The sequence below is a fragment of the Gracilinanus agilis genome, chromosome 1 (genome assembly GCF_016433145.1).
Source record: "Gracilinanus agilis isolate LMUSP501 chromosome 1, AgileGrace, whole genome shotgun sequence".
Lineage (NCBI taxonomy): Eukaryota > Metazoa > Chordata > Mammalia > Didelphimorphia > Didelphidae > Gracilinanus > Gracilinanus agilis.
Genome location: NC_058130.1, coordinates 69001778 through 69027460, shown reverse-complemented (window position 1 = coordinate 69027460; position 25683 = coordinate 69001778). Strand labels below are relative to the sequence as shown.

The following is a 25683-nucleotide window of genomic DNA, read 5'->3' as shown; positions in this document are numbered from 1 at the left end:
CACAGAGACTGACATTCTGTGGTAAAATCGAATGTAATGGACCTCTGAACCAGCAGCAATGCAATGACCCAGGACAATTCTGAGGGATTTATGGTAAAGATGCTGCCCACATTCAGAGGAGGGACTGCAGGAGAGGAAACATATAGGAAAAACAACTGCTTGAACGCATGGGTTGGGGTGGACATGATTGGGGATGTGGACTCGAAACTACCACACCAATGCAACTACCAACAATTTGGAAATTGGTCTTGATCAAGGACACATGACAAAACTAGTGGAAATGCGCATGGGTAGGGGGGGTGCGGGGGGGGGGTTGAAGGGGAAAGGAGGAGCATGAATCATGTAACCATGTTAAAAATGAATATTAATAAATGTAAAAAAAAAAAAAACCTAACATTATACTGGCTTTATTAGCTGCCATACCTTTGCCTCCTGCTGAGCTCTCAGTCCACAAAAACCCTAGATCTTATTTTCAGAGGAATTTCTATGGAACCATGCTTCCCCCATCTGACTTGGGAAGTCGATTTTTTAAACCTAAGTGTGAGACTTTATTTTTATCTGTATCCAATTTCACTGGGCTCAATGTTCTAAACTGTCAAGAGAATTCTGAATCTTGACTGTCATCTAGTGTGTTAGCGCTCCCTCCTGGATTGTTTCATTTGTCAATTCTAACAAGTATTTCATCTGTACCTTTTTGGAAGTCATTGGCTCGTCCAAGGTTGTAAAGTTAGTTAAGTGGCTGAGTTGAACCTAGGTCTTCTGCCTCCAGACCTAGTGTTTTTGTTACTATAAAGGAAAATTAGTAGTTTAAAGAACATGTATGTGAGGAGAGGAGGGCGGAGGGCAACATATAACTTTAGAAGAGGACAGATTTTCTTTAGAAAGATGATAAATTTTCAGCCTCATATTCATATCTATGAATGTGCTCATTACAAACAAGATCCTTATCTATTCATTAGACATCATAGGCTGAGCCTCCATTTGGAAAACCATTGAAGATAGAGTTCTTTCCTTCCAGTATTCTAATTTAACATAGAAAAATGTTGAGATATTACACCTTAAAACTGGCCAAAGAAATTATAAATATCATGTCATTTGAGCCTCATAAGAACCCTGTGAGTAGAGCAAGTAGGTGGCTCAGTTGATAGAAAGCCAGACTGGAGATAAGAGGTCCTGGGTTCAAATATGGCCTCAGATAATTCCTTAATGGGTGACTCTGGGCAAGTCACTTAACCCCCACTGCCTAGCCCTTATTGTTCTTCTGTCTTGACACTAATATACAATATAAATTCTAATATAGAAGATAAGAGTTTGGCAAAAAAAAAAAAAAAAAAAAAAGAATCCTATGAGATAGGATTGCAGTTGTCATCACCCCCATTTCACAGATGAGCAAACTGAAGAATAGAGAGGTCAAGCAATTTATGACTGTGGCCTCGCTACTAGTAAGTGTCAGAGGAAGAATTGGATTCCAGATCTTTCTGACTTCCTCATGTTGTTGTCCTTCAGTTATCTCAGTTTTGATGATTCCCTGTGACCCCATTTGGGGTTTTCTTGGCAGAGATTCTGAACTGTTTTGCCATTTCCTTCTCCTGCTCATTTTCCAGTTGAGGAAACTGATACAAACAGGGTCAAGAAACTTGCCCAGGTCACACAGTACATGTCTGAGGTCAGATTTGAACTCAGGAAGATGAGTCTTCCTAACTCCACACCTGGCCATGCTGCAAAAATAGGATTTGGACCCAAATACCCTAACTGCAAATTCAATACTTTTCTCATTATATTTTGACTTTATTACCCAAACACTTAATTCTCTTATTGTGTATTTATTAAAGAAATAGATTGTATATTTCTAATAATATTCAAAATTGGAAGGACTCTTTCCTCAATTAGTCCATAATAAAGGAGATTTTGTTAGTCAGTAAAGATAACCTATGGCAGTGATGGTGAACCTTTTAGAACCTTTTAGGGACCACGTGTCACACCCTGTTCCACCTACCCCGCCCCCAGACTAAGTGCCTCTCCCCAGATAGGAGAATAGGAAAGGGAGGGGAGTAGCCTGGCTTTGCTCAGGGGAGGAAGAAAACCCAGAGGGGGCAGGGAGGCATGGTGGAAAGGGGGAAGGGAGCAGCTCCAACAAAGTCCTTCTGCCTTTCTAGTAACTAACTCTGCCAGAGATGGCATGTGTGCCCACAGAGAGGTCTCTGCATGCCATCTTTGGTATATGTGCCATAGGGTTTGCCATCACAGATCTATGGAATTCATTTAACATATGAAATAGTGACTTTTGTTCCATCCAGAGTTTTATTTAGAGTCTGTTATTGTTGACCCCAGGAGCACAATTAATTAGGGAAAAAAAATTCAGGAACCTCAGGAGTTAAATTCCCAGAATCTTAGCACTAGAAGGACTATTAATTTAGAATCAGGGAAGATGGCTACTTTGTTATTTTATGACTCCAATTAAGTCCCTTAATCATTCTGGCCTTCCTTTTCCTCATCTATAAAAAGAGAAAGGGGTTAGATGACCTTCTTTTTAAAACTCTTATCTTCTGTCTTAGAATTGATATTGAGTGACACATTTAAAACCCAGTGGAATTGCTCGTTGGCTACAGGAGTGCAGTGGGAGGAGGGGAGAGAAAGAACATGAATCATGTAACCATGGAAAAATATTCTAAATTAATTAATTAAATAAAAATGTTCAAATTTAAAAAAAAAAAAGAATTGATATTGAGTATTGGTTCCAAGGTAGAAGAGCAGTAAGGGCTAAGCAATGGGGGCTAAGTGACACCCAAGGTCACATAGCTAGGAAGTGTTGGAGGACAAATTTGAACCCAGGACCTCCTGTCTCCAGGCCTGGAGCTCTATTTACTATGCTGCCCCAACTGGATAACCTTTAAGCTCCCTTCGCTTTGAAGTCTATGACGCTACAATCCTATGATATAGTCCAAACCTCTCAACTATACAGTAGAAACAAAGGGTCAGAGATGGAAGAAAGACTTGCCCAGGGCAAAGATAATTAGTGAGAGAATTTGAACTAGAAGCCAAGTTCCCAGATGATGCCTCTCAGAGTTGTAACCTAGGCAAGTTGGTAGTAAAAAAGAGAGCACAAGGCCAGGGAGACATGAGTTCAAATGTGACCTCAGACACTTCCTAGCTGTGTGACCCTAGACAAATCACTTAACCTCTATTTCTTCAACTATAAAATGGGGATAATAATACCTCTTATCACCCCAAACTACGGTGAAGATCAAATGAGATCCTGTAACATACTTAGCACAGTACCTGGCATAGAGTAGGTGTCTGATAAATGCTGTTTTCTTTCTAATAACCTAGTTGTTTGTTTGTTTGTTTGTTTGTTTGTTTTTTTCTGTAAAATCCTGCTCCTAACTAGAGTTTTAAAGGTGAACATGTGGTCATTTCAGTCTAAACTCATCTCAAAGAGACTTTTGTCAGGTTAGAAAATGTGTGATCTTTGAAGGATCCCCTGACTTGACCTCAGAGACTGCCTGTCTGCCCATTGTGACTGAGAGGAGGGATTTCATCACAGTTCAGTACGTTAGACAGAATCCGTTTTTCCCTGGACAAATTTCCTTCTCCAGTTTATCAGCGTGAGATGGTTCAAAGCTGTGACCCTACGGGATCAAAGCACTTTACAAACCTCCAAGCACTTTATAAATGCTAGCAATTGTGATTGCTGAATGGAAGTCTCCTCAGCATCTTCTTCTCAATTCCTTGTAGTTGGTGATGCTACAGAAGATCAAGACCATGTTGTATGAAGAAACTAGAGATGCCCAGCCACAAGGAAAGAATACTTGGTGGGAACTTGAGAGGCAAAGATTCCTAGAATTTCAAAGTTGGAAAGAACTTTGGTGATCATGGAATCTAACCTGTTCCTAAAAAAGACTTTGCTTAGGGCAGCTAGATAGCTTGGTGGATAGAGAACCAGGCCTCGAAATGAGAGATCCTGAGTTCAAATCTGACCTCAGACACTTCCTGGGTAAGTCACTTAACTCCCATTGTCTAGACCTTACTGCTCTTCTGCCCTGGAGTCAATATTTAATATTATCTCTAAGATGGAAGGTAAGTGTTTAAAAAAAAAAAAAGAATTTCCTTTATGACATAAATGACAAATGGTCATTCAGTTTTTACTTGAAGACCTGAAGTGAGAGGAAATTCATTACTTCCACTTAAGGTAACCCATTTTACTTTTATTACTGTTATTCAGTCATTTCAGTCATGATAGATTCTTCATGACTCCATTTGGGGGTTCCTTGCAGAGATATTAGAGTAATTGACCATTTCCTTCTTCAGCTCATTTTTTAAAAACCCTTACCTTCGGTCTTAGAATCAATACCTGGTTCCAAAGAAGAAGAGTGGTAAGGGCTAGGCAATTGGAGTTAATAGGTGACTTGCCAAGAGTCACACAATTTGGGAGTGTTTGAGGCCAAATTTGAACTCAGATCTTTGTGACTCCAAAGCCAGCACTCTATATACTGTTCCACCTAGCAATTCCACTTTTGGATAATTCTAATAGTTCATAGGATCATAGAGTTGGAGATGAAGATGCCAGTCACTGAATCAACCCCCCTCACTTTATAGAGAAGGAAATTGAGGTCCAGAGCATTTAAGTCACATACTTAATATGGGCCACACAAAAAACCCAAGTTTAGATCTCTTTTTTTAAACTATTACTTTCCATCTTAGAATCAGTGCTATGTATTGGCTTCAAAGCAGAAGAAAAGTAAAGGCTAGGGAATAAGGGTTAAGTGATTTTCCAAGGGTCATACAACTAGGAAGTGTCTGAGGCCAGATTTGAACCCAGGACCTCCCATCTCCAGGCCTGGTGCCCTATCCACTGAGCCACCTAGGTGCTCCCCTAAATTTACCTCTTTGCGATTTCCAAACACTGTAGTGTAAAGATAAACACACACAGCTCTTCCACTTTACTCATGTGACCTTGGGCAATTTCTTGAACCTTTCTGAGCCTCAGCTTTCCCATCTGTAAGATGAGGGTGGTGGACTAGATGACCTCTAAAGGTTCTTTCCAGCTCCAAATCTATGATTAGAGCTATCCAAAAATTGTACAGGATGCTTTGGGAGGTAATGAGCTCCCTGTCACTAAAAGTGCTGGTCAAGCAGAGATTGGATAAGCTTCTTCTAGAGATTATTCCATCAGTTGGGGATTAGATCACCTCTGAGGTCCCATCTAAGATTCTGGGGTAAGGTGAGGGGCTCACAAGTAGCATGAAAGTTGTAGTTTGGGCACTCGGTCTTTAAAAGGTTCACCATCACTAGGTTATATGACTCTATGTGTGTGTGTAACTGAAAAAGAAAAAAGTTTCTTGACATTTATAGTATGACACTAAGTTGCCTTTTTTGTTCTTCAAGCAAATTCAAAACATTTGATAATTTATTCAGAGCGGGAATGAGGTTTTTTCATCTCAGTAGAAATGTATCCATTAAACACAATGAAACATCTGTACTCTGGAGCATTTCTAGGCTCTCTTCAAAGGACTAGCTTGTTCCTATGGAGTCTATTTAATGACTTATTCCAATGAGAGAGAAAGACTGAAAGAAGGGAGTTGTGACGGAGAAAACACGGAGCACTTAGCCTGACTTGGACACAGGATCCCCCCATGGGAAATCCCCCAAAGCTCACTAAAAAAGCAAATCTGACAAACAGCTTCTCTGTTGATTCTTTGCCTTGGGCTGCTTGTCTGACCAGTTGTATTCAGTTCAGTCCACAGGTCATAGTCCATAATGCATAGACTTAAACTAAAAGAAACTTTTAAGGCTACCTCACCCAACTCTCTCATTTTACAGACAAGAAAACTGAGGTGCAGAGAGAAATAGCTCACTCCAAAGCCTCACAGGAAGCCATAATTTGAACCCAGGTCCCCTGACTCTATATTGAAGAAAAACTCTACCCATAATACTACCAGTAGAGAGAAAAAATAAAAACTCACATCTCTATAAGGGCTGGCATATTACAGTGGAAAATATACTGCATTTGGAGTTTGAGTTCAAATTCCTGGGTTTGAATTCCCACTCTGTCATTTTTGGCTGTCTAGAACTCAGGTTCTTCATCTGTGAAGTGAGGGGGCTGTATGAGATGACTTCAGAAGTTCCTTTTCGTTCTCAATCTATGATCTGCTTATCTGTTAAATCACCGAAGCAGGGTATGTATTAATTACTCCCATTTTACAGAGGAAGAAACTGAGGCTCCTAAAAAAATATGACTTGTCCACAATCCCACAGTCTCTAAGTAGTGGAGCTGGGATATGAACACAAATTTTTAGCTGGCAAAATCCTATGTACTTTCTCCCAAATCCCCATAACCAGGGAAACCAGGCTAATTCCACAAAGTGTATAAGAGAAACAAAAACTTGGGGAGAGTCACAGCTATGAACAATTATTATCCTGATTGCTGACTACAGACTATAAAAGAGGGGAGAGTTGTTTGGCTTTATATATACAAGGAAATATGTTAAGAGACAGAAGAAACCTTCAAGATTGTTCAGTGCCTTCCATTTTGGGAAGCCCTAACTCATCCCATGGGGAGTGATCAAATTCTCAAAACAAAATCAATTTAAATTCATCTTAATAAATTAAATACATCTTTAAAAGGGAGATAATAACACTCCTGCCCAACAGGGTTGTTGTGAGGAAGAAACAAGATCTTGTAGATAAAATCCTAAAGGTTAACTATAATATAATAATGCTAGCTATTATTGTTACTAATATTAATAATCCCCAGTGTAATTGCTCATTGGCTATGGGAGGGGGGTGTAAAAGTGAAATTTGGGAGATGCCATCTAAAAGTATATATATTTTCTATGGACACGTGGAAATTATCAAACTACATTTCCCGTGGACCAACGGGTTTCCGTTTCCAGTTCTTTGGGCGTGGGGACGCCTACGTCTCCACACAGAACAGTTTAAATCTCCTGGGTTAGGGGGGAGTGGCCTCTTGGCCAGCAGGCTCAGGAAGAGACGGGAGGTAATAATGGCTGGAGCGGCAGTTTTGAATTCTTACAAGCACGTGGTCTAATAACTTTATCTATCAGCATGGCTTTAATTAAATTACTAATTTTTATATTTCTAGCAGCCTATAGAGGAGGGGAGGGAAAGAACATGAATCATGTAACCATGGAAAAATATTCCAAATTAATTAATTAAATAAAAATTTTCAAGTCAGAAAAAATATTAATAATCATGTAACAATTAAAGATAAGCTCAAGACTTGATGGGGAAAGGTGGAGGGTAGGGTTTGACGGGGATCCTCATGGTCAATGATAGAATCATCAGAACTTTTTCTCATAAAGGATTATAATTTTTTAAGTGACTTCTTTTTAAGGTGGCTCAGGGGGACAGAGTGCCAGACCTGAAGTTGGAAGGACCTAGGTTCAAATCTTGCCTCAGCTACTTTCTAGCTGTGTGAGCCTGGGCAAGTCATTTAACTCTGTTTGCCTAGCCCTTGCCCTTCTGCCTCAGGATTGCTACTGAGAAAGAAAGTAAAGATTTAAAAAAAAATAACAAGTTAAAGTGACTCATTTCAAACTTTTGAAATCAAAGGGAGGTCAACAGGAAACAAACAGAGAATGAAGCAAGAACCCAAGACATGAAAAGGGAACAAAAGCTAGAAATTCCACCAGAGCATGAGCCTGTCTTCTACCCTTGTGTTTAGTGCCTAGTGATGCTCTGTGAGCGATGGGTATTCAGTACATGTTTGCATTAAGAACTACGTTACTGGGGCTGCTAAGGTCCAGCTGCTGCCACTGCCCGCCTTGCCCCAGGAGCTGATGTGACCCTTGGGGCCCTCTGCACCTAGGCTGCTTCTTTTTTTTTTTTTTAATTTTTTAAATTGATTAAGAAAAATTTTCCATAGTTCCATGATTCATGTTCTTTCCCTCCTCTCCTAGGCTGCTTCTCATGGACGGATGCTGCCTTTTCAGCTGCAAAGGAGATCATAAACCCTTTCTTTGCCTCCCAGAGCTCAGATCAGGAATTCATTGCAACAAAGGACCATCTCCTATGACTATCCATGCATTACGGGCTGATGGACAAAGGCCTGGCCACAGCTCCCCCGGGGCAGGCAGCACCAGCACCAGCTCCTAGAGTTCAGGCGCTGGGTCTAATCAGGCCTTCAGCAGCCCTAGCAGAACCATTTTCTCCTTACTTCCAAACTGAGTTGGCTTCTCAGCTTCCCTGTAGTCGCCTAATATATCGCTTGTGCTCAGCCTAGAGTCAGGGGTCACTGTCCATCCTCTGTGGTCACTGTAAGAAACCTGCTGCCAGCCAGGATGTGCTCCATGGAGAGAAGAGCCATGCAGAGGAGGATCTGATGAGGGCTGAGGGGAAGGAGTGCAAGCAGAATTCCCTGGGGCTGGCGTGGGCCAGAGCACCCCTGGTCAGCCTGCTGGGTGGGGTTGGGCTCTGAACCCAGCCTTCTCTGTCCAAGGGCACTGATCAGGCCGAGTATAACCAAGGGGCATCCCTCTGCACCCCACCTGAAATGGTCACAGGATAGCCAAGCCATATGCTTGCAGGGCAAGAGTTTATGAAATTCTGGGGCCATTTCCCCAACCCTCTAGCCATCACAGGCACTCTGGAAGGGCAGGAGGGGACAGTCTGCTTTATCTGACCCTGTGAGACAAACCTTTATCATCTGTGGGCAGGCCTGGACTTTCTAGGATCCCTCTGCCACAGGTATCTGATCTGTGGCAGTCCTTTGAGCTGATTGAGAAGCTAAGAGCAGCCTGACTCCTCTCGCAGCCACTCTGATCCTCTTTCTGTTTCTCTCTCCTCTTTCTTTCTTTCTTCCTTTCTTTTTTCTTTCTTCCTTCCTTTCTTTCTTCCTTCCTCTTTCTTTCTTCCTTCCTCTTTTCTCTCTTTCTTTCTTTCTTACTTTCTTTCTTTCTTCTTGCCTTTCTTTCTCTCTTCCTTTCTCTTTATCTCACTCGCCCTTTCCTCCAAATGAGGAAAGAAGTAGTTTCCAATGGACCAAGTTTGGCAGAAGCAAATAAGCACATGGCCTCTGGTTGGTGGAGAAGCCTTTTATCCTGGGGAACAAAGTGGCATTAAATCAGGGGGCAGTCACTGAGAATTCTTTTGGGAACAAATGCATTCTTTCTGTATATTTGTATGAGAAACTAATTTTTTATAAAGAGATGGTTTGGGCCAGTTTTTGTTTTTTTTAAAGAAATATCAAAAGGGCTGCTAGGTAGCTCAGAGGATTGAGTACCAGGTCTAGGGATAGGATATTGTGGGTTCAAATCTGACCTCAGGCATTTGTAGTGTAAGTGACTCTGGGCAAGTCACTTAACCCCCATTGCCTAGCTCTTACCACTCTTCTGCCTTGGAACTGATGCTTAGTATGGATTCTAAGAAAGTAAAGGTTTAAAAAAAGTAATAATCATGAGGGCAGCTAGGTGGCTTGAGATCTACATCTAGAGAGGTCCTGGGTTCAGATTTGACCTTGGATACTTTCTAGCTCTGACCATTGCCTGAGAGCAAGCAAATAATCTCTCTGCATCACCTTGTCCTGAAGATGTAGGTGAGGGAAGCGAGACTTGGAGATGCTTTCTCCCGTCTAATAGGAGTTATCTTCATTTGAAAGGCCCCTAGGATATGGGGAGCGAGGTGGCACAGAGTTTGGGGTCTGGAGACAGGAAGATTTCAGTTCATATCTGACCTCACACACTTATTGTGACCCTGGACAAGGCACTCGATCTGTTTGCCTCAGTTTCTTCATCTATAAAATGGAGATAATAGCACCCCTCTCCAAGGGTTGTTGTGAGGATCAAAACGAGATATTTGTAAAAGCTCTTAGCACAGTGTCTGGTACATGGTAAATAAACACATACAGATGTGTATATATTAGCTATTATTTTAGAATGAGAGCTTAAAGATCATCAGGTGAACAGAGGTCCTAGACTTAGGGTACGTAAACTTGTTTCTTTAGAAATGCGATTTAATTGGTCTCCTTTGTTATCCTATATATTTCATGCTTTTAAAACATTATTCTAGGGGCAAGTAGGTACCTCATGGATAAAGAGCCAGACCTAGGCATGGAAGGTTCTGGGTTCAAATCTGGCCTCTGACACTTCTTAGCTGAGTGACCCTGGAAAAGTCACTTAAGCCCCATTGCTCAGTCCTTATCAACTCTTCTGCCTTGGAACCAATACTTAGTATCAATTTTAAGACAAAGTAAGGGTTTGTTTTGTTTTAATAAATTATATTTTTAATAAAAATAAATAATTTTAATAAATAATAAATTTAATAAAAATAGTTTTACCGCTATTCTGAGAAAGGGTCCATCCATGACAAAAAAAAAAAAAAAAGGTTACGATTCCCTGATCTAGGGTAAGCCACTCATTTTATGGACAAATGAATGGAGCTCCAAAATTTAAGTGATTTGCCCAAGTCCCAACAGATAGCAGCCAAGCTGGGATTTAAACTTGAGTCATCTAACTCCAAATTGAGGGTTCTTTTTATTCCATTAGCTATCTAATACTTTTTAACAGTATAAAGTTGGATTTCCAAACCAGGAAGACACAGCCCAATCCCTCCAACCCCCCAGAGCCAATCCCTGATAATCCAATCAATGTGTCACAGGAAAACATTCACACCAAAAGGTTTTCCTTGGGAAATAAGAGTATGAGAAGCTTTATTTACAATTCCATTTTCTTTCAGAAAAGTTTCATTTTTAACCACAGCAAGAAACGACTCCGATGTTTTCTTCTTCTTTCTGTTGTTTTCTTTTTCTTTCATGTTGCCCCTGGTTGAAGGAAAGAAGAGCCCCGCAGGCAGGGGGTTCAGCCAACCTAAGGAACAGGGAGTATTTCTGATACTGTCTCTTCTGAGCCTGGTCTAGCAGTGATGATTTCTACAAGAAAGCAGCAGACGGAAAGCTGGACGCCTGCCATCCAAGGGGTGAGTGCCAGCGTTCACCTACGAACACGGTGGCCATCTGGCCAAAGCAAGCCTCCTATTTGAACAGTGAGTGACTTGGGAACAGGATGAAGAAAGAAAGCCTTTCGGCAAATACTGCAGGTCAGGCCCCAAGGTTGCCCTGTGGCCCGCAAGGGTACAGGTTGCTTTCTAAGGAATAAAGAGCCCAATTTCTGCTCCTAGCAGGGGAAGGGAGATGCTGAAGATCCAAAGGTCCTAGCTTGGTTTTAAGGGCATTTTTATTTTCTTTTAAGTACACGGTGGCGTGAGGAATTCAGAAGGCACAGGAGTGCTGAGGTCAATTCTCCAAATCTGTCCAATTGTTCAGCACCTCTAGGGAGACAGCCTCCAACAGCCAAGGTTGGGACCCAAAGGGACTCGGACAAGCCACGCATGGAAAAGCCCTGCTTTCTGCAACAGAAACGAGAGCTTCTACTTGTTGTCCAGTGATTCTGCAGGCATTCTGCCACCCTGAATACTCTCTGGTCTCTCAGAGGGCTGCCCATCCCGTGGCCAGGCACCTAGTAGAATGTAAGCTCCCTGAGGGCAGGGGGTCTCAGTTTGGGTCTTTATGTTCCTAGCCCAGTGCCTTGCACTTAGTCGGTGTTTAATAAATGCTTGTTGGGTTAAATTTCTTCAAGAGGGAAGGGACGGCGTCCCAGTAAGATTTCTTCTGCACAGTGAATGAAATACCTACCCCCCTACCCACCCGTCTAAGATAATGTGTTCAGGTACATGTGCCAAATGAGTAATGATGATCTATGCTCTGGGAGAGCTCACTCAGGAAAAACATGGATGGAGGGGAAGGTTGGCTTGGAAAAAACGGACGTCCTTCTCCTTGCCTTTAGAGAGGAGCCAAGTCTTTGGTGTCTTTCTCACACCGTGTGACTGCACGAAGGGAATGGTGTTTTCTGTTGGAGAAGAAAAGGAGAAAAATAAGACCAATTGTCCCCCCAGAGCCACTTGTTAACATGTGTCCTTTCTTCAAGGCTCAGATCAAATATCACCTTCTCCATGAAGCTTTTGGATCTCCCAAGCTAGAAGCAATTTCTCCTTCATCTCAATTTTACAGCACTTTATATTCCCTTTCAGGTATATATCAGACCATGAAGAATTGTATTTCTTATTCCAAAAGACCAGTCAGCCAAATTTGAAGAAGTCCATCACCAGAGGGTTGACTCCTCATGTCATCATTGTAAGAGGGAAATTTTAGGTATTATACAGATATATATTTAAGGTGTGGCCGCACACCATCCAGTAAGGTATGGCGGGGTTGTGGTCTATAATGACTATTTTTATATAAATAGATTTGTATTAAATATATAAATATATGTTATTTAATATGTGTAAATATATTTTATAAAATATATAATATATTTATATAAACATTTTAATTAAATACATGCAAATATATTTTCTTAAATATACAAATATATTTATTAAATATATTTATATAAACACATTCAAATCTATTTCATACAAATATATTTTATATAATGTATTTTTATTATATATTTTGAATCATATATCTTATTAAATATATGAACCTATTTTATATAAATATATTATATCAAATATATTTTATATAATATAGTTTTATGGAATATATATGTTCATATAAATATATTTTATTAAATATATATTTCGTGTGCATATTTTATATTTATTATATTTATTTCATTTATTTTCTATAAGGACAGTGCCTGATTTTTAGTAAACAATTAATAAATACATAATTTATTTATGAATGTTGGAATGGGATGCCTGAGGACATGTTAATATGCAAATACTGGAGTTCAAATCCTGCCTCAGATGCTTGCTACAGCAAGGAAGCTAGAAGGCACAGTGGATCGAGCGCTGGGTCTGACAAGAGGGAAGACTTGAGTACAAATCTAGATTCAGACCCTTCCTAGCTACACAACCCTGAGCATGTCACTTAAATCTATCTGCCTCAGTTTCTTTAATCATAAAATGGGGATAATAATAGCCTCCACATCGCAGGGGTTGTTATGAAGATCAAATTAGATGATTTCTGCAAATAATACTGGCCCACCGTAGGCACTTCATAAATGCTTATTTCTTTCTCCCCAAGTGTCTCTGAGAAAGTCACTGAACTGTTCTCAGCCTCAGTTTATCTTCGCTTAGGAATGAAACACTTTGGAATAATAGCATCTGTTTCTCAAGGTCATTGTGAAGAACAATCAGATTTTATATATATATATATATATGTATATATACACACATACAAAATATTTTATATATTTTTATTATTATATCATTTATATGATTGTATAATAATATATAATGTAAATAAATATATATATATAAATATATAAATGTATATAAAATTCTTTATAGACCAAAGTAAATGTTTTATTATTATCAGACACAATATAACAAGTGGGGAATGAATGGAAAAGATGAACAAATGAATACTCTAACTTAGGGGAAAGAAGGCAGTGATGAGAGATTGCCAATGGGTCTATTTTTTCCCCAGTATGTCAAAAAGTGGATCAGGCTGGTCTCTCCATGGCTGTGTGCCAGGCGCCTTGGATTCATGCCACCCACTCTGGTCAGACCACGTATCGAGGGGGGTTTTTGTCAGTGCTAAGAAACATGATCTTATTCTCAAGCCTGCCATCCGGCTGGCCAGGACAGCCAGAGGTGTTTCTCTGGATTCTTCAGGTCACTTGAGAACGACAGCCCTCACCTTCTCAGAGCCACCTCCATTCTGCTTATCTAAAACAGATCCCCTTGAATTAAATGAAGCCTGGGGTCCTTCACAGAAATAAAAAGGGTGGGCAGCGACGGTTAAGGAGACGGGGCGCACGAAGGAGGGAGAGGAAGAATGTTCCAACAGCTCACCTGAATAAACTCTACTGCTGGGCAGAAATATCAACAGATGGTTTCTGAACTCCAAATGCAGTGATAAAGATGTTGACGACGACAATGATGAACACCAGTCCCGTCGCCAGGTTGTTGAGGAAATCCAGCTTTGCGTGCTTGGCAGGATTATTAAGGTCATACTTTACTAGAATTGAGGGAAAAGAAAAAGAAAAGAAACAAACTGGTTTCTTGACAGACACATCCATCCATTCATCCTACGCCTGTCTTGGTCTAGATTTTAGTTTTTAAGTTCAAAGAGAGCCTTTCTGTGATATTCATCAATTGGGAAATGGCTGAATGAGTTGTGGAATATGGTGGTGATGGGAATATTATGGTGCTATGAGAAATGACAAGCAGGATGGTTTCAGAAAAACCTGGGAAGACTTATAGGAACTGATGCAAAGTGAAGTGAGTAGAGCCACTTCAGAAATATTGTGTGATGATCAACTGTGAATGACTTAGCTATGATAAAAGATAATTCCAAAAGATTTATGATGAGAGATGCTATCCACCTCCAAAGAAAGAACTGATGGAGTCTGAACGCAGATGAAAGCATACTTTTTTAATTTTATTTTTCTTGTGTTTTTTTTTAACTTTTCTTTTTGGTCTGTGTTTTCTTTTGCAACATGGCAATATGGAAACATGTTTTGCATGACAGCACATGTATAATATGTCTCAAAGGGCTGGAATTTAGAACTCAAAAATTATTTTAAAAAACAAATGTTAAGAACTATTTTACATGTAATTTGAGGAAAAAAACATTCTTTTAAAAATTGGAGCCCATTTCTTTTTTTGTTTCTTTTTAATCAATTTGTTTGTTTGTTACATTAAAGTTCCCAGATATCTCCCTCCCTCTTTCCCTTCCCTGCCCTAGAGAAGGCATCTTGCAACCAAAAAATATGTATATATACATATAACTATGTCTTGTTTGTTTCTATTTATCAGTTGTTCCTCTGAAGATGAACAAGTTGTTCTTCACACAATATTTCCTTGCTCTGTGTATTAGGGTTCTCTTGTTCTCATTTTGTCCTTCATAATGTCATGTTGGTCTTTAGAGGAAGCCAATTTCTTTTTTTATTAAAAATAAATTCATTTAATTAATTTAGAATTTTTTTACCACGGTTACATGATTCATGTTCTTTCCCTCCTCTCCACCCCCCCACCCCCGAGTCAATGAGCAATTCCACTGGGTTTTACATGTCATTGTTCAAAACCTATTTCCATATTATTACTATTTGCAACAGAGTGATCATTTAGAGTCTACATCCCCAAATCATATCCCCATCAACCCATGTGATCAATCATATGTTTTTCTTCTGCGCTTCTATCCCCACATTTCTTTCTCTGGACGTGGATAGCATTCTGTAATTTCAACAGAGATACTACAATGGTTTGCCATTTCCTTCTCTGGCTCATTTTGCAAATGAGGAAATGGAGGCAAACAGGATTCAGTGATTTACCCAGGGTCACGCCACTGGTAAGTGTCTGAGACTGGATTTGAACTTAGGAAGATGAGTCTTCCCAACTCCAGCCTGGGTGCTCTATCCACTGCACCAAAAAGCTGCCCATTCATAAATTAAATAATAAAATAAAATAAAATAATAAAATAAGATAAGATAATAAAATAAAATAAGGATCCCTGCCTAGATGGTCCCAATGTCCTATAAAACACACATGCAAGTACCTCTCCCTCCAGCCCCTTCTAACTTTCACTAGAGTTGGAAGGTTTCACTTAAGGTATTTCCTAACAGCATTTGGAGTCATGTTGCTAGATCATCACTTCATTTTGACTTGGGCAAAGTTTTGTTTCCTCACTTTTTTTTTTTTTTTGGTCTTGGTCAGGGGGTAGGTTGGGCTAAGGGCCATCTTTGTTGTACTGGAGGGTAGGGAGAAAAAATAAATTTTCATAATTGTGATGAAATTTTATGTGATAAGTCAAGTCGTTCTGTGAGCCAAGTTGACAAAGATGCAAAGCCACATCAAATGATGAATCTTTTAAGCAACTTCTAAATAAGAGCAAGATATTGCAAGGTTAGTGGAAAGAGTAGTGGGGTCACAGGACATTCTCTGGATGACCCTGGGTAAGCCACTACCTTCCACAAGCCTTAGTTTTCTCTGGACAAAATTTATCTGATTTCTCTGGGTCTGGAGTCAGAAAGACCCAAGTTCAAATCCATCCTCACATACTTACTAGTTGTGTGAACCTGGGCAAGTCATTCGATCCTGTTTGCCTCAGTTTCCTAATCTATAAAACAAGCTGGAGTAGGAAATGACAAACCACTCCAGTATTTTTGCCCAGAAAACCTCAAATGGGGTCATGAAGAGTCAGTCATGATTGGAAAGGATTGAACAACAGTGAGGGTCCTCCTCTGTCTCTCCTTTCAGAGAATCACAAAATCTTAGACTTAAAAAAGGACTTCAGAGATCATCTAGCCTGACTCATTCACCATTTATCATAGACCAAGAATTCTCTTTAGAGCATTTATGACAAATGATCACGGGATCTGCACTGTAAGACTTAAAGTGAGAAGAAATCTACCGTCTCCTGAGGCAGCCCATTCCACTTTTGTACAGCTCTAATTATTAAGAAATGTGACCCTGGGCAAGTCACTTAACCCCCATTGCCCAGCCCTGACTGCTCTTCTGCTTTAGAACACGATATAGTATTATAGAACAATACATAGCACTGATTCTAAGATGGAAGAAGGGTTTTAAAAAAAGAAGAAAAAAGGAGAAACAAGACCCTAGTTGAATAGAGCAGGTAAAATAAAAAAATATGGACAGGGATGACTTCTAAACTCCAAGACCTAAAGCAGCAGAACACACTGCGGTGGAGGGCAGAGAAGGTGGAAGAACGGCACAGCTACCAATCCAACTGGCCGCAGAAGGCACCTAGAAACCGAGTGAGCCACGACTGACCCTTCCTCTGGAGAGGAGGCAGGGAAATCTGTTCGGATTTCTCCCGGCCACATCTGAAGAGAAAACTTTCCTCCTCAGCCCTAAATGAAGTGTCAAAGGAATCGATGGAACCAGGAGCCAAGGAGAGGAGAGGTGGCAGCCACAGACCCTGCTTTGTGGAGGGAGCTCGGAAAGAGCCTTGGTGGTTGGTTTGGCCTTTCTCCTTCGAGGCTCTCCATGAAATCTGTCCACAATCCATTAAAAAATACCCAGTTTTCCAAACAGCTACCCATTGCTCAAAAGACCACAAGACAAGAGAGAAACTCAAAGCGTTAGCCAGTGGCAGGATCACAAGTCTTTCCAGAAAGGGCTATAACAAAACCAGCCTGAATCTTCTCTTTGGGCAGCTGCTGGAAATTCTACGGACGATTCATAAAAGGTGGTTGCTGGCCAAGAACAGGCAGAGCCTCTCAAGGAAAAACAGCAGAGCTCAGCTTTGGAAGAAATCATGGGACCACAGATTCTCCCCTAAAATGAACCCTAGAGATTACTTAAACCAATTCCTTATTTTGGCTATGAGGAAACAGAATCCTGGGGAAGTTAAGTGACTGACTGAGATCACAGAGACACACAGCAGAGCTGGGATTTGAACACAGGTCCTCTGACACCAAATCCATTCTTGGGTCATCCAACTTTATACATATGGTGCACTGAGGAAGAAGCAATTAACCAAAGCCCTTCCCAGCTTACCTATTAGGCTAATTAAACACTTATCATCCCTCCTTTAGCCATTATACTTTTTTTTTTCTAAAACCCTTCCCTTGTGTCTTAGAATCCATACTGTCTATTGGTTCTAAGGTAGAAGAGCTATAAGGGCTAGGCAATGGGGGTTAAGTGACTTGCCCAGGGTCATACAGCTGCGACATGTCTGAGGCTACTTTTGAACTCAAGACCTCCTGTCTCCAGGACTGGCTGTCTATCCCCTGAGCCACTCAGCTGCCTTAAAATTTTTAAATATATGCACGAGGAGGATCCAAAGGATAATAGCTCCAGTGCTAGAAGGAACCTCAGAGGTCATTCAATCCCATTGCCTAATTTTACATAAAAGTAAACTGAGGCATAGAGAGTGAATTGCCCAGAGTCACACAGCTAGTCTAGCAACTTTGCCTTTTTCTCTATATTTTTCCCCTTCCAAGTACTTTTCTGCTCTTTCTCTGCGAGGTAGTCAAACTGGGTTCCCAGACTCAGACCACATCTGAATTTATAAATCCCAGCAATTTCTGGATCCATGCCCTCACCCCACTAATCTATCACCACTGGGAACTCAAAAGAACCAGATTTAGAACCAGAAAGGGACTCAGCAGGCTCCTAGTCCTCATTTTATTGCAGAAGAAACTCAGGCTTAGAGAAAAGATGCCTAAAATCGCCAGGCAGTAAAAAATTAAGCCAGATTTTGAATCCAGGCCTTATAAACTTCAAATTCAGTTCTTTTCTCAATGTCCTGATCCTTATTGCCAGGCTAGGAAAATAGCCGAGGAGACAGAGCTGGGCTCTGGAGCAGGAAATGTCCATTTGAATAAGGAAAGGGCATTTGGAGTGAAGCAGGAAAGAGGTCAAAGTCCAGGCAAATTCTTGGAACTTTGGGCCAGAGGTAAAGCCCAGATCCCTGGGGGAGAGCAGCTTCAGTTTGATTTTTGATTTATTAAAGACCTACTGTGTGCCAGGGTAAGAGAGGGTCGTATTCCTCTTCTCAGGTTTACTTCCAAACAACCAGTTTGCACTTGCCAATCCCTCGGTTCAGCTCACAGCCCAAGCAAGCCCTCACCAAATTTCTACCAACGTTGGAAGTAGGTCAGGAATGTGCTTGATCCTCGAGTCAAGTCAAATATTATCTCCCTGCAGCAGGAACAGGGAGGAAATAGCCTGCATAGAAGGGCAGAGGCAACCAGAGGAGGAGGAAAGGGAGAAAGAAGGGATAACGGTGGAGGGAGGAAGAAGAGAAGAAGAGGGAGATTCAGGGAAGAATAGAGAGATAAATGATGAAGGAGCCAACAGAGAAAGGAAGAGAGGTATTTACCACTGCAAGCTCATCTTTCTGATCGTAGAATCTGAAATCTAGAACCTCAGACCTCAGAGCCCATCTTATCTCCTTCATTTTACAGATAAAGATACTGTGGCTCAGGAATAAAAATAAGAAAGTCCTGTGAAGTGGGCAAAGTGTTTTAATAGCTTACCTCATCTGATTCTCACCATTTACCTAGGTGCTGCTATTATCCCCATTTTGCAGATAAGAAAACTAAGGAAGATAGTGCTTAAAAATGAAGATATAAAAATAAAATATACCCATAAAACAAAGATGTATAAAACAACAAGAAAGACTTGAGAGATTTGATCCAGTTAATGATTCTCATGTCTCTGGGTGCCTGGGCTCATTCTAAGCCAATATATTCCCCCTCCTTGAACCATGGCAGCTAGAATGGCTTTCCCAAACAGTAACACCAGTGGCCTCCCCACTCCCACCCAGGGATCTCAGCTTCCCTCTGAGTCATGGCTCCAAGAGTTTCCCGGACTGTGACCTCATTCCTGCTTCCTTCCCAATGCCCTTTCCTTGACCAATGGGGCTTTTCCTGCCTCTTGAGTAATGAGCAGCCCAGTCCAGATCCTGCCCTGCCTTGACCAAGGAGAGAAGGGTTGAGAGTCCTACTGTTTTGGGCCAAGATCCAGTGTCTTCTCCATCCATTGCTTTTCCCACTGACCTGGTAACAAGAACCAGAACCTTAGTGCCTGTGGAGAGAGTGACTTCCGAGGTCAGCACCTGGGGCTAGTGTAGCGTGGGCACTCGGGTAGCCCGCCACCATGGGCATTTCTGTCGGCCCAAAGCCGATGCCCATCTGCATCTCCATCCTGGACCCAAGTGGTCCCCATGGCAGAGGCTCCGTGCTCCGTGCATGACCGGTACAAGCTGTGGGCATGCTATGACTTAAAGCCACAAACCTCAGATTGTGCAATCCTGCGTGTGGCTGGATCTCCTTTGAGAGCTTCCCCCTCCACTTCAGCCCACACACGCCAGGGCGGTGCACAAGAAAGAATGTTGGCTTTGGACATCAGAAGACCTAGAACTGAGTCCCACTTACTCATGTCGTAAAGGAGCAGTCCTCTTGGAGTTGAGAAGATCAGAGTTCAAATCCCACTTCTGACAGAGAAGAAATAACTCAAACCTCTCTGTATCTAAGCAACAATTTAGGGAGTCATATAAAAGTCATAGATGTGAGGCAGTTCGAGCCAGGACTAGAGATGAGACGTCCTGGGTTCAAATGTGGCTTCAGACACTTCCTAGCTACTGCCTAGCCCTTCCCATTCTTCTGCCTTGGAACCTGTATCTAATATTGATTCCAAGATAGAAGGGAAGGGTTTAAAAAAATAATAATTCAAAGATATATCCCAATAAGGTGAGTTTTCCATAGAGGAACATAAATCCTTCCTCTATTAACTTCTTTTGATATGTCTCATGGCTTATGTACATTACTATAATACTTTCCATTTTATAAAGGACTAAAATCTAGAGACAGGAGGTCCTAGGTTTAAATCTAGCCTCAGACGTTTCCTAGCTATGTGACCCTGGGCAAGTCATTTAACCCCCACTGCCTAGCCCTTACTGCTCTTCTGCCTTAGAACCAATACACAGTATTGATTCTAAGACAGCAGAAGGTAAGGGTTAAAAAAAAAAAAAAAAACTTTAAATGCCCTTCTTTACTCAATCCTCACAACCCTGGAAGATAAGCAGCACAAGTATTAGTATCCCCATTTACAGACAAGAAAATTTCACTCTAAATGAGCCCCAGAGTGGGAAAATTACTTACCAGGTCCCATATGTAGTGACAGTTCTAGAATTTGAATCTGCATCTAACTTCTGAGCTCATTCCACACTATCATGTGGCTAACTGGACAGGATGTTTGGCTTGGAATCAGGAATATCTGAGCTGCCTAAGATATGTGCTAGCTGGATAACCCTGGGAAATGGATCTAACTTCTTAGCCTCAGTTTCCTCAGCTACAAAATGGGGTTAATAATAGCACCTACATCAAGGTTGAGCCTATGATAGTGAACGACAAATTAATTAAAAAACAAACTAATTTATTTCAACTAAAAATATTTATTATCTTGCCCTCCTGCCTCCATTGAGCAAAAAAAAAATTTTTGAAAAAACCCTCTTGTAATAAATATTCATAGTCAAACCAAACAAATTCTTGGATTGGCACCTCCAAAAAAGCAGGTGTTAATGTACATCGTGACTCCCTCACCTGTCCATGAGGAGGTGGGTAGCACTGCTTCATCAATTTGTTGCTCACTATCATAGGCTCAACAGAGACCCCTGTGAGAAAGGGTCCCAGGACTCCAGCTCAGCTCAGTTATTTTTTAACACCAACAATGTGGAAAAGGAAAACTAGAACAGAAAGTAGCCTGGCCCCAAAGGCTTTGGACTTGAGCCAGCCAGAGATCTACCACCTTAGCTGCCCAAGCCCACATGAAGGCACGGTAGTCTGGCCAGTCTTGGCTGCCATGAGGATGGCAGAGTAACTCTTTCCATTAAGTCAAGCTGTCACTAACAAGTGGCCCTAAAATTTAAGACTTTAGAGGACAACAATTAGGTGGCTGAATGGATTGAGATCCAGGTCTAGAGATAGGAGATCTGGGTTCAAATCTGGCTTCAGATACTTTCTAGCTCTGTGACCCTGGGCAAGTCACTTAACCCCCATTGCCTACTCCTTACTGCTCTTCTGTCTTAGAACCAATTGGTTCTAAGACCAAAGGAAAGGATTATTGGGGGGTGGGGAGATCTAAGGGTTAGAGATCCACAGCTTAGAAGGTCCAATACAGATGGGGAAATGGATTCAGTGACTTCCCCTAGATCACATACCCAATTAAGTGATTGAGCCAGGATCTAAACCAGATCCTCCAAGCTTCAATCCAGGCATCTTCCAACCATACTATGCTACCTCCTGCAATTTCGATTCTGTTGGGGTTGGGGGCCAGAAATGATGCCAGGACCCTGGTAGGGCACTTGCTAGGGTGGTTGTGACAGAGGACCATGAGCATGTCCAGATCGGGCCAACGTAGGGAAGAGCTCACCTAAGGGGGAACCACTGGGGCTTCCAAAGGAAATCATCTAGTAGCTTCTACCTTCATGTTAACTAGGGGCCAAGTTTAATTGCTTCTGTAGAAGGAAGGTTTTGGGGTCCTCTAACTTTTCATACTCTGGGACAAAGCTCTTGTTCCCCTATTTAGTTACTGCGTGGACTAAACCTATAAACTGCGGGTGACCTGCAATCAATAACCAATAGAGTACATACCCAGAAAGATGAGCAGCACGCCCACTCCCACCTGGAGTACGAGGGAGACGGAGATGAGAACGATGAGGGGGACAAAGAAGGCGAAGGAGGGTCCTTGTTCTATCACAGCCTTTAGCTGGGAGGCATTGGCCATCAGCAGAGCAATGTCCAGCATGCTTTCAGCCGCACTCTTCTTGTTAGCATAGTGGTTCATGTTGATGGATCTGTTCCTCCAGCCCCAGCCAGCGGCCGACTAAAAGGGGAGGGGGAGAAGGACTGGTTACCAAAAGGGCACATACAGAGTTTCAGACAAGTGAAAAGCTGAAACATAACATTGTGGCATCGCGCTAATAGCTCACATTCATACAACACCATGGGATAGCCAAGTGGGCTCAGTGGGTAGAACACCAGACCTGAAGTCAGAAAGACTCACTTTCCTGGGTTCAAATCCAACTTCAGACTCTTCTTAGCTGTGTGACCCTAGGCAAGTCACTTCATCTCTTTGCCTCAGTTTTTTTCATCTGTAAAATGAACTGAAGAAGGAAATGGCAAACCACTTCACTATCTCTACCAAGAAAATCCCAAATGGAGTCACTGAAGAGTCACCACAACAGAAAACAACTAAATGACAACAAATATTTATGGAAAGCAATAAAAGGAGAGAACTTTTTCCTGTGGAGTCCCAGAGTTGGGCAGGGCTGAACAAGAAAAACCTGCCTTCAGGGGATAAAAGAGAAATCGAATGAGACAACCCAAAAGTCATACTAGCTAAAAACTGGGATAGCCTATATATGTTGCTGTGTAAAATGGAGAGTACAGAATTCTATAAATAGTTCTTCTCTCTGAAGCTTCCAGGGCTTTATCCCCGCAATGATGTTAGGAGAGAGGTGGAAATGATACCTGGGTCTTCTTCTAGCCATTCATTATCTCACCTTTTCCTTAGAGGCTTTTCCCTATCAGGAGTGAATTCATTCATTCACTTAACACAATTTGTTTTGTCTTTGTTTAGATTGGTTCTCCCCATCTCACTGGGGCCAGAAGTGCAGGAGCCATTCCTGCCCATCCCAATCCGTAGGGAAGTTTTAATCTCCTCGACTTTTCTAACCTAGCCAGGGTTGGTCCCTCTATTGGCAGCCTGGGAGCCTTCCACTCCCATATTGGTGTTGGGCTTAGGGGAGACACTCAATCAGCCTTGGTCTAACTTAATACAGCTCAGAACTCCCGGGCTCAAGTGATCCACTGCCAACCTCCACCTCCTCCAAGAGCCCAGGCGCCATGCACGTACCACCCATGACCAGCTTTAACAGACATTTATTGATCAGCTACTAAATTCAAGGATCTGTGCCTAGCACCATGGGGGGGATGCAAAAATCATGAAGGGACTGGCTCAGGGAGAGGGTGGGAAGGTAGACAAAACATGGGCTTCTATAGGATAAAAATAACTGATATTTAACATCTCAAAGTCTATATGAAGCTTTGCATACATCACGTCATCGAATCCTTATCATCTCACACCTCTTCACATCTTTCATCAGGGCAGAAACCATGCTGAAACTAAGGATTTTTTTTTTTAAATCCTCCATTTCAGTCTTAGTAACAACTCTTAAGAGAGAAAGGCCAGGACTAGACAAATAAAATTAAGAGACATGCCCAGGGTCATACAGCTAGGAAGTGTCTGAGGTCAGATCTGAACAGAGGTCCTCCTGACTTCAAGGCTGCTGCTCTATTCACTTTGCCACCTAGCTGGCCCAATAGAGTATTATTATTATTTTACAGATGAGGAGTCTGAGACTTGGAGGAGGGGGGTAAATAACTTTCCCAGGATCACAAAGGGAGTCAAGTTTCAAAGGCTCTTGAACCTTTCTGGACCTCAGTTTCTCCATGTATAAAATGAGAGGAGAATAATACTTATTTCCCACCTCCTCATCTGTACAATGGAGATAATAATAGTACTTACTTCAAAAGGTTGTTGTGGAGAGTAATGAGTGTAAATCTGTGCAAAAGCACCATTATTGCACTATATAAATACTAGTTTATATAATTATATATCTATTATTATTAATTTAATTTAAATTATATCTATCATATCTATTAAATTAAATATATTAAAATAAATTAAATTATATACATTATTACTAATATATTTTATTTTTACATTACCCCTCTCCCTTCCCCAGAGAGTCCTCTCTTGTAAGAAAGATAGAAAAACAACAATTTAAAAACCAATTCAGCATAACGAACCAAGACATCAGCTATGTATGACAGTATTTGCAATGTTCCACACCCTTAGTTCCCCACCTCTGTAAAGACAAGAGAGGTATATGCTCTCTTCTCCTTTTTAGGGCCAAGCTGGAATATTATATAATACAGCAAAAAGTTTTGAGGTTTTTTTTGTCATTGTGCTTTCCATTGATATCATTGAAGTCATTACACATATGCAATCAACTATTATAGCACTACATGTGAATGAGGCTTAATGCTTTAAAAAAAAAAAACAAAAAACAACTTTACCTTCTGTCTTAGAATCAAAACTAAGTATTGGTTCCAAGGCAGAATGGTAAAGGCTAGGCATTTGGGGTTAAGTGACTTGCTCAGGGTCACACAGTTAAGAAATATCTGAAGCCAAATTTGAATCTGGGTCCTGCCATCTTCAGGCCTGGCTCTTTACCCACTGAGCCACCCACCCGTCTCAGCTTAATATTTTTAAAAGATTTTATTTTCCCAATTACACATAATAACAATTTTCAACATGCTTTCCAAAATGTTAAGATCCAAATTGTCTCTCTCTCTCTTCCTTCCGTCCTCCCTCCTCCCAGAGAAGGTAAACAGTTTGATCTGAGTTATACATGTAGCTTAATATTTTCCAAAGCTTTTTCTCCTCCATGATATCAATGATACTTCAGTTGTTAAAACTCCTCCCTCCTCAAATTATCCAGCATTTCCTTATTTCTTTGTATCTCCACAGAGAATGGATGCTCCCTCAGGTACAAGAATTCATTTTTGTTTTTTCCATTTTTTGTCATTTGTGCCCAGTTCACTGTAGGCACTTAATAAGTATGCTTCAGATTCTTTAGCACCCACTTAGGGCTTGCTGTTTCATTTACATTTGAACATGGCACGGAAATATTCCCTAAGAGAATGCACAGACTTGCTGCGGCTGGCAGGCAAACCTCAGAACTGTAGCAATTTTACCAAAGAGGACTATTTTTCTAAAGATCAAAGGGGAGAAAAAACAATGTGTCAGCAAACCATGGCACATCCCTCCATGCCCTCTGGTTGGGAACAGGAAGCTGAGGGTAACACAGGGAGAAACAGTTAAACCAACACATGCACAACCAGCTCAACATTATCTATGAGATCATCTTCTTTGTAGAAAGTCCAGTGCTTTCTTCCCTTGGCCAACATGCTGAAATTAATCTGATAGAGAACTAGATGTGTGTGTTGGTCTGGGAGGTGGGGTGGGGGAAGAAAAAGAAAGGGAGGAGGGAAGAGAGAGGGAGAGGGAGAAAGAGAGTGGGGGGCAGACAGAAAGATAAAGAGAAGACAGAAAGAGAGGGGGAGAGAGAGAGAGAGAGAGAGAGAGAGAGAGAGAGAGAGAGAGAGGGAGAGAGAGGGAGGG

At 41.3% G+C, this 25683-nt stretch overlaps 1 protein-coding gene across 1 annotated transcript in view; it reads right to left on the bottom strand.

Annotated features, from left to right (window-relative positions):
* Positions 1 to 10635: 10635 nt before the first annotated feature.
* NINJ1 (ninjurin 1) overlaps positions 10636 to 25683 on the bottom strand; it is a 42702-nt gene continuing 27654 nt past the window's right edge. Inside the window, exons 2-4 of the mRNA XM_044670819.1 lie at positions 22086 to 22317; positions 13816 to 13981; positions 10636 to 11861 (exon numbers count right to left, since the gene is read on the bottom strand). Of these exons, the coding sequence (XP_044526754.1) occupies positions 13827 to 13981; positions 22086 to 22317 (387 nt within the window). The 3' untranslated portion in view covers positions 10636 to 11861; positions 13816 to 13826. The remainder of the gene's footprint in view (positions 11862 to 13815; positions 13982 to 22085; positions 22318 to 25683) is intronic.